Source organism: Pezoporus occidentalis, unplaced genomic scaffold (assembly GCF_034315485.1).
Source record: "Pezoporus occidentalis ecotype Australia unplaced genomic scaffold, CSIRO_AGI_Poc_V1 ctg182, whole genome shotgun sequence".
Taxonomy (NCBI): Eukaryota; Metazoa; Chordata; class Aves; order Psittaciformes; family Psittacidae; genus Pezoporus; species Pezoporus occidentalis.
This window is the reverse complement of record NW_026913662.1, coordinates 485,186-494,703: the sequence shown is the minus strand read 5'-3', so window position 1 is coordinate 494,703 and position 9,518 is coordinate 485,186. Positions and strand designations below refer to the sequence as shown.

Here is a 9,518-nt window from a genome sequence, read left to right as displayed (position 1 = left end):
AAATCTTTACTCTTTTTTGCTCTTTTTGTCAGCAAACACCTGCTTCTCCTTTGTCTCTTTCTGATTTGCTAGTCCCAGCGGACACACACGCGCCCATCTCTACTTAACACATATTCTCTTATTGATTCAGAGCATGATTTAAAAAAAAAAAAAAAAAAAACACAAAACCCTGCAATTTAAGAACATTAAGTCTTAATTTAAGAACATTAAGTGGCATCATTTGGGAGGGTTAATTCCCATTAAATCATCAGTTTTCCTTATGCAAGTTAAACCACAGAATTATTCACATTTAATTATTTAAAAGTTTTTTATTAAAACACATTTTCATGCTCTTTCTAATATCAGAACATTATTTTATAATTTATTTTCACCTTTTTTGTTTAATATAAATATTCTATCATCTGTAGTCACATGCTGTTGTGACTTGTGAGCTTGTAACAAGGCTCCTTTTATATCTTCTGTCTTGCAAAGAGGTGTCTCTCACTATCTGAACTTCAGTATTAATTTCGCAAGTCTAGATTCTGTTTTATGTTTACACATTTTTCTATACTTTACTTATACTACATTTATTTATACTATTTCTCTTTAATAAGTTGAACTAATGGACCTGTCTGGGAATTTCCTGTTGGATTTTTACCTTCTCAGATTCCCCAGCGAGTCACTAATGGTGTTCTTCACCTCTTCTTTTCCTGGGTTAAGAAATCTTTCCTTCAGCGAAACAAATCCTTTGAAAGGCATTTTGTCTTTCTTCTTCAGTAAATCCCTTATGCTAACAAGCATTCACTTCTGCTGTCATATTTCCCGATGCCAGACTTGGGAGCCTCCGCTGGTCCCCTCGGTGACCTCTGCAGTAACAACCAATTGCTCAAGAAAGGAGCACAGAAGAAAAATAAATAAGAAAAATCAAACCAGATCTTCCCTCCAAAGCCAGAAGCCGGCTGAGAAGAGAGAGCTCTGGAGCAAACCCCCTCAGAAGCACTCAGGGACTCAGCATCGCAGTTGCAGCAGCTCTGCCTGCACCTGTGCAGGGTCACGTACCTGTCTGAGGCAGTGTGTTTGGAAGCAGGAGCTGGAGGTGCTGCCAAAGGCTGGTGTCCCTGCGCAGGACACAGCTGCCTGCTTCACGGGGGAGCCTCAAGCTGGCTCACTGGGGCTCATCCTCAGTGTCTCCCTCCCTCCCTCCCTCCCCTGCCTCTTTCAAGCCGAGATCCTGTGCAAAGTGGTGCTATAGTAACAGACACAATACCTGTCCTCGAGCCACTCCAGTTCATTAATAAGACCACATCTATGTCACAGGCGAGAAGTTTATTAAACATTTACAAGTCCTTTCTGCAGGGAGGGAACTACTGCAAGCTGGTTCCCATTCACTATGTACCCCCTGCCCAGCTGAGCTCCCCTGCCCAATGCACCTGCTAATTTAAACCCAGAGACACCTTCCCCAGCCCAGTAATTTATTATTGATGTTCCCGGGCCCTTGGGCAGGCAGATGCAGAGGTGCACTGCTGAAATGCTGTTTGAATAAGCAATTCAAGACCAGCTATAAATTGTGTTGCATTTGTACAACACAAAGTGGCTGAAAGAGGTGAGCTGGTCCAACCCAATGTGACTTGATGGGAGATGGACTAGATGATCTCCAAAGGTCCCTTCCAGTCCTAATGAATCTGTGATTCTTTGTGACTTCATGAACACAACACACTTTTCCCAGCATGGCAGAAAGTATGTAATGAGGCAGAGAGGAGGAGAGGAGTGGAAACTAGAGGGGAGGAACTTGGGAACTGAGGGAGCATTGCTTCCCTGGAGTCTCTTTTGTTGCAGAACTGGTTACAGTTTCTTTCTTCTCTTTGAATAATTCAGGCTCTGTAGAGCACTGTTTGTCCTAGCAGGGAGTTCTCCCATAGCAAGCAATAAGTGCAGCTGGGACCGTGGGGCCAGCCAGCTCCCAGCACTACCTACCTGTATGCCTGTAGCAGGGCTTCTCTGGGTGTAGTTCCACCCAGTTAAGTTGAGCAGCAGCTACTCTCACTGCTAACTCAAGGACTGCCCAGTAAACCCTCTCACTGCCCTGGGAGCAGCTGCACCTCCTCCTCACATGGCTCAGGCTTGAATCTGGCCATCTCCACAGCTGAGCAAGAGGAGGCAATTCCTCCCAGTTTCTCACTCCAGACCGCTGGCCCACTGGGGCTTGCTGACAGCCAGTGCAGCAAGGGCACCTCTGTGGAAAGGAGCACAGGTCCAGCACAATCACATGCATTGAAACAGGCTTTCCCATTTTCAGAGGGCACGCAGAAAATGAACCTCAGTAGGCTAATTGCCAGACATCAGAGGTGTAAATGTTTTCAGGGATGTGTAGAATCATAGAATCATAGAATGGTTAGAGTTGGAAAGGACCATAAGATCATCTAGTTCCAACTCCCCCATAGGCAGGGACACCTCACACTAAATCATATCACCCAAGGCCTCGTCCAACCTGGTCTTGAACACTGCCAGGGATGGAGCATTCACAACCTTCCTGGGCAACCCATTCCAGTGCCTCACCACCTAACAGGAAAGAACTTCCTCCTTGTATCCAATCTAAACTTCCCCTGTTTAAGTTTTAACCCGTTACCCCTTGTCCTATCACTACAGTCTCTAATGAAGAGTCCCTCCCAGGCATCCCTATAGGCCCCCTTCAGATACTGGAAGGTTGCTATGAGGTCTCCACGCAGCCTTCTCTTCTCCAGGCTGAACAGCCCCAACTTTCTCAGCCTGTCCTCATACAGGAGGTGCTCCAGTCCCCTGATCATCCTCGTGGCCCTCCTCTGGACTTGCTCCAACAGTTCCATGGCCTTTTTATGTTGAGGACACCAGAACTGCACACAATACTTCAGGTGAGGTCTCACAAGAGCAGAGTAGAGGGGCAGGATCACCTCCTTCGACCTGCTGGTCACACTCCTTTTGATGCAGCCCAGGATACGGTTGGCTTTCTGGGCTGCGAGTGTACACTGCCGGCTCATGTTCATTTTCTCATCAACCAACACCCCCAAGTCCTTCTCTGCAGGGCTGCTCTGAATCTCTTCTCTGCCCAACCTGTAGCTGTGCCTGGGATTGCTCCGACCCAGGTGTAGGACCTTGCACTTGGCATGGTTAAACTGCATGAGGTTGGCATCAGCCCACCTCACAAGTGTGTCAAGGTCCCTCTGGATGGCATTCCTTCCCTCCAGCGTATCAACCGAACCACAAAGCTTGGTGTCTTCGGCAAACTTGCTGAGGGCACACTCAATCCCACTGTCCATGTCAGCCATGAAGATGTTAAACAAGACTGGTCCCAACACGGGTCCCTGAGGGACACCACTTGTTACTGGTCTCCAGCCGGACATTGAGCCATTGACCACAACTCTTTGTGTGCAGCCATCCAGCCAGTTCTTTATCCACCGAGTGGTCCATCCATCAAATTGATGTCTCTCCAATTTAGAGACAAGGATGTCTTGTGGGACAGTGTCAAACACTTTACACAAGTCCAGGTAGATGACATCAACTGCTCTACCCCTGTCCATCAGTTCTGTAGCCCCATCATAGAAGGCCACCAAATTGGTCAGGCAGGATTTCCCCTTAGTGAAGCCATGCTGGCTGTCACCAAGCACCTTGTTGTTTTTCATGTGCCTTAGCATGCCTTCCAGGAGAATCTGCTCCAAGATTTTGCCAGGCACAGAGGTGACACTGACTGCTCTGTAATTCCCCGGGTCATCCATTTTCCCCTTGAAAATGGGGGTTATATTTCCCTTTTTCCAGTCATCAGGAACTTCACCTGACTGCCATGATTTCTCATCAAATATGATGGCCAGCGGCTTAGCAACTTCATTTGCCAGCTCCTTCAGGACCCGCGGATGGATTTCATCAGGACCCATGGACTTGTGCACGTTCAGATTTTTAAGATGGTCTCAAACCAGATCCTCTCCTACAGTGGGCGCAAGGTCTTCATTCTCACAGTCCCTGTGTCTGCCTTCCAAGACTTGGGTGGTTTGGTCAGAGCCTTTGCCAGTGAAGACCGAGGCAAAGAAGTCATTCAGAACCTCAGCCTTCTCCAAATCCTGTGTAGCCAGTTCTCCCGAGAGCTTCCTGAGGGGGCCTACGTTCTCCCTCATCTGTTTTTTATTTGTTATGTACCTATAGAATACCTTCCTGTTATCCTTTACATCCCTAGCCAAGTTTAATTCTAACTGGGCCTTAGCTTTCCTAACGTGGTCCCTAGCTTCCTGGACAACATCACTGTACTCTTCCCATGCCACCTGTCCTTGCTTCCACTTACTATAAGCCTCTTTTTTCATTTGAATTTTCCTCAGCAGCTCCTTATCCATCCAAGGAGGTCTCCTGGCCCTCCTGCTGCACTTCCTTCTGGTTGGGATGCAACACTCCTGAGCTTGTAGCAGGTGATCCTTGAATATCAACCAACAGTCTTCATGTACATGTACATGTAGAAGTGTATAATAGAATTGTTTTCCATTTAAACAAACATGTATTTGGTAGTATTTGGGATAGTTTCCTGAACGAACAGGCTGCTCAGGGGCATTGTGGAGTCTCCCTCTCTGGAGACATTCAAAACTTGTCTGGACATGTTCCTGTGTAACCTGCTCTAGGTGACCCTGCCTTGGCAGGGGATTGGACTGGATGATCTTCAGAGGTCCCTTCCAACCCGAGTGATCCTGTGATCCTGAACACAGAATGCAGCTGAACATCTGCAACTATAAAAGAACCCAGCTCCAAAATGGAAATGGTGCAAATTCCAGTGCAAGGGATTCACCTTGGCAGATGGGTCTCAGGTTGGAAAGTGGTGTTAAAAAAAACGTATCTCCCAGCAGCTGTAGAACAGTGTCTTTTAATTTGCCTTTCCTGACTTCTGGCCCTGCTCCAGTTAAAGAGAGTACAAAGCATACACAAGAAAGGAGCTACATTCAACTTTTAGTGCTTTGTTCACTTATCCACACATTCTCAAAATGCATTTAGCTGGAAGACTGAAGTCTGTCCTTTTTCCATTTGGGAATGGCTCCAGCAGCTCCCTGAGAGATACCCCTAGCTGGCACTTTCCTTCAAAGGCGCAGTGGCTCACATTAGCCACATTGCCCACCTCCCCACCAGCAGAACTGTACATTTCTCACAGCAGGTTTCACCTCTCCCTCCTCTTTGTACTTTGCCATTCTTCCAGTGCCTGCAGTTCTGCAGTGCTGCAGGGGTGCCCCCTTCTGAAATTCACTGACCCTTTCCCTAAGGCTTAGAGGAGGGGTGCCACTCACTCTTACTTCTCTGCAGGGACACTACTCAACACCAGCAGCTCTGCTCCTCTGCTTCCTCCTCCCCAGGTTCATAGAGTAGTAAAATGCCCAGAATCCAAAACACTGCTGCAGAGTGTGTCACAGCAGCTTTGCATGCCCTGGGGCACCATCCACAATTCCCAACAAGGATGTCCTCGGTGAAGCCGTGGCAATCCCTATGTGACTAATCCCAGTATGCATTTAGAAGCATCAGCTGAGGAAACCTCTTCCTTAACAAGACCTAACATGATAGCCCATACGGACCCAACTGTCATTGTTCCTACTTTTTGCTTTCCTGTATTAACCCTACACCTTAATTCTTTTTTGCAGAAATTAAATTCTCCCATTGTAATTCTCCTTCTGGTGTCTCAGACCTTAAAACACATTGCATTATATCATCCCATTGTAAGTCTGCTGCTTGCTACTGGAATCTAAGTCCCAGACACAACATGATTTAGGCTTGCACTTGCAAAGAAATACTTTGCAAAATTAAAACTACTCCTAGCTCAACTTGTTGCTACCGCTGAAACTACAGACTCGTGTCCCCAGAGATCCCTAGTAAGGCTGTATTAAACCTGTATTTTAAAGCTAATATAGACATAAAACCAGCGCGCAGACAGCCACTGCTGTGGACTTGTATATACTCATTACCTCAGGTGCTCAAGAAGACAAGAGTTGTAAGAAAACTTGGAAACTGGTCAAATGCACCTGTGGGAGATATACCATTCTAACAATAATTGTGTCTTGCAGACATGGGGCTAGGTTTGGGATTGCAGCATCCCCTTAAGAAAACTAAACATGAAAATGTCACAGCTGGCAATAAACATAACCCTCACCTGAAAGAATAGTTTCTATGGGAGCAAGTAAATACACACCTAGAGACTACCTAATTTGTTACAGGTATTTCTTTTGTTCAGAAGCCTGAAAAATCATCTTTATGCTGCTCCTACTGTTGTTTTGTCAACATAATGGTTGGGGTAAAGTCTTCACCACATTCAAAGGAAGACTTTTGCTCCTGGTTTCAGTGCAGACTGGATACCGTACATATTTCATGTGCAGGTGTCATTCAGAGAGCGTGCTTCTGTTAACTGTGATTCCTCATACAGCCTTGCAAGCAGGCAGTTCTCCCAGTGTTCATAAAATACAGTTTTGAACACTTTATAGATATTTAACCATCAGAGTCATTCACACCCTGACACCAATATCCTGGGAAAGTCAATTTAACCTTTTAGTGTCTCTGCTGAACTTATATAAAGATGCTTCATCTCATGCTGTGTGATCAGCCTTAACAATAACCAAGGGCTGCTGGGGTCCTCCAGTGGGAACACACACAAGTGCAAAGCATTGTCACAGCCTGGGCAGTCGTGGTCAGACTAGAATGACCTTGTTAATTTTTAATCATTTTCTTTTCGGTTCAAGGCCATGTGATCACATTGCTGTGCTTGAGAGCTGCATGTTGGATGACAGTTTGCTCTTGTTAGTCCTTTGGAGGAACTTTCCTTTGGTAAAGCGAGTTGCTTATCCGTGGATCTGGGCTTCCCACTTGACTTTGTCTTTTTGTTCTTACCAATAGTTCAAGGACTAGAAAATTCTGGGTGCCCTGTCTCCTTAACTTAAGGTTTATTAGAACTAAGTTTATTAGAACAGGCTGCCCAGGGAGGTTGTGGAGTCTCCTTCCCTGGAGACATTCAAAACCCGCCTGGACACATTCCTGTGTAACCTTATCTAGGTGTTCCTGCTCCGGCAGGGGGATTGGACTAGATGATCTTTTGAGGTCCCTTCCAATCTCTAGCATACTGTGTGATACATTTTCATGTTTCAAAATAAAGTCTCTTTGGAAGTTTCAAATGCCTCATCCTTCATTAATAGTTTCTCCCTGCATCCCACTTTTGTTGCTAATGTATTTATAGAAACATTTTAATTGTCTTTCATGGCAATAGCCAGATTAAGTTCTAGTTGGGTTTTGCTCCTTCTAATTTGCTCTCTGCATAACCTCATCACATCCTTCCAGTCCTTCTGAGTTGCCTACCCCTTCTTCCAAGGGTCATACTCCCTTCTATTCCCTGAGTTCCAGCCAAAACTCTCTGTTCAGCCAGGCTAGTTTTCTTCTGTGCTGGCTCCTCTATCAACACATGGACGCAGTTGGCTCATCTACCTTTATGATTTCCTTTCTGAAGAAAATCCAGCTTTCCTGGACAACTTTGCCTTTCAGGACCCCCTCCCAAGGGACTTTGGCAACCAGCTTCTTAAACAGGTCAGAGTCTGCCCTCTGGAAGTCCAAGGTGGCAGCTGTGCTGAAACCCTTCCTTGTTTATCCAAGAATCAAACCCTCTATCTTTTCATGATCAGTGTGCCCAATACAGCCTCCAACCACATCACTCACAAGTCCTTCTCTGTTCACACACACCAGGTCCAGTGGCCATCTTCCCTAATTAGCTCCCTCACTATCTGTGTCAGAAAGCTACCTTCACTCACTCCAGGACCCTCTCAGACTGTTTTCTCTCTGCTGTGCTGTACTTCCAGCAGACACCTGGTAAGTTCAAGTCTCCCACAGGAACAAGGGCTAGTGATTTTGAGACTGCTCCCAATTGCTTATAAAATATTTTGTCTGCCTCTTCATCCTGTCTATAACAGACTGACACCACAATATCTGCCTTGTTGGCCTTCCCTCCCCCCCGATTTTTACCCATACACACTCAACCTTATCATCACTATCATTAACCTCTAGACAATCAAAACACTCCCTAACATACAGGGCTATCCTACCACCTCTGCTTCCTTGCCTACCCCTTCTGAAGAGTTTATAGCATTTCAGTTGTGCGACTCATCCCACCAGGTTTTCTGTGATGGCAACTGTGTCACAGTTTCCCCACTGTACAATGGCTTCCAGCTCCTCCTATTTGTTGTCCAGGCTGTGTGCGTTGGTGTAGATGCACTTCAGTTCAGCTATTGATCTTGATACCTTTTTGAAGGGAGAAACCTTAATTCCTATGTGATCATTCTCAGGTGCTTCTGTGGTTTTTGACAAATCAGTGACCCTTCCATCTTTTCTGCCACATGGATCTCCATCCCCTACCTCCACTGAGACAGCAGACTGAAGGACATTGATAGCACACCATCCGTCAAACTTTGGTATGTTGTCCACAGGCTTATCTCTAGTGAGCCTGGTTTTACCCCTTTCCTCCTTCAAATCTGGCCTGGTATCTTGCTCGTATCTTGTAAAGTGTGTGCTGTCCTGCTGCCAGTTTTTAATTAAATGTAGCCACTTAGGATCCTAGAAAATTTTACTTCTGTAAAAAGGGTTGAAATCAGCTCAGACATTAAGGGGACACACAGCAAAGTTATCATCATCTTCATTTCCAAAGTTTCAGGGAGCATTGAAGTCACTCAAAGCCAAAATAGTCAACTTAGGAGGCAGAGTATTAAATAAAGCAAACACAAAACCTTGAGTAGGAGACAAGAATTGTAACACTGCACTTCTGAGATGGGGACACAGCACTCAGGGAACAAAATTGCTCATGTGATACTTGCCCACAGTCAGCTTTTTCAATGGAGGAAAGCAGCCTTAGCTTTCTCCTGAAACCAATTATTTCTGAAGAAAAAATGACAACTGTGGCTTTCACCTAAGAGTCACTTTCATGCATTGTATTTCCAACAGAAATCACAACTGTAAATACAGTAAATCAAAGAAACAAGAAAAGAAGTTTCCAGACGTAACAAAAAGAACACACATGTCACAGAAGTGGCCATGTAAAAAGAAGTGTGAATGAAGGTCATTTCATTCATCAAGTAACTGAGTGTTAACTGAGTGTTAACAGAGTTAATACTGCATGGTAAAACGTTTCAAATCACAGACCTGATTGCAGGAGCCTGTGTCATCTACATGCTCTCTGGAAACAGAGGATTGTCAGCATTACCGTTTAAGTTCAGGGTTCAGAGCGTGAGATCAGGGTTCCAAAGTGAGTTTACATCTTGCCTTCCAAATGAATTTCTTCCGTGACTTTGTACCTGCAAAGTTTCACTCAGATGACAAGCATATTTTGTCATTACACATGAAACTTCTGGGTGAAACTGTTTCTTCCTTTGTATTTGTATAGTGCCTAGCGTACTGGAGACCCTATTTCTATCAACATCTGCAAAAGTCATTGTCACATTACATAACAACGGGTACTACAGGAATTTAGCCTTGAAGACCTACAGCATCTGATGTCAAAGATAAAAGGGGGCGACCTG

At 45.3% G+C, this 9,518-nt stretch overlaps 1 protein-coding gene across 1 annotated transcript in view; it reads right to left on the bottom strand.

Moving 5' to 3' along the window:
* Positions 1-1,136, bottom strand: part of SLC17A8 (solute carrier family 17 member 8) — a 28,558-nt gene extending 27,422 nt beyond the window's left edge. Inside the window, exons 1-2 of the mRNA XM_062615468.1 lie at positions 1,039-1,136; positions 638-845 (exon numbers count right to left, since the gene is read on the bottom strand). Coding sequence (XP_062471452.1) covers positions 638-780 — 143 coding nt within the window. The 5' untranslated portion in view covers positions 781-845; positions 1,039-1,136. The remainder of the gene's footprint in view (positions 1-637; positions 846-1,038) is intronic.
* Between the last annotated feature and the right edge of the window lie 8,382 nt (positions 1,137-9,518).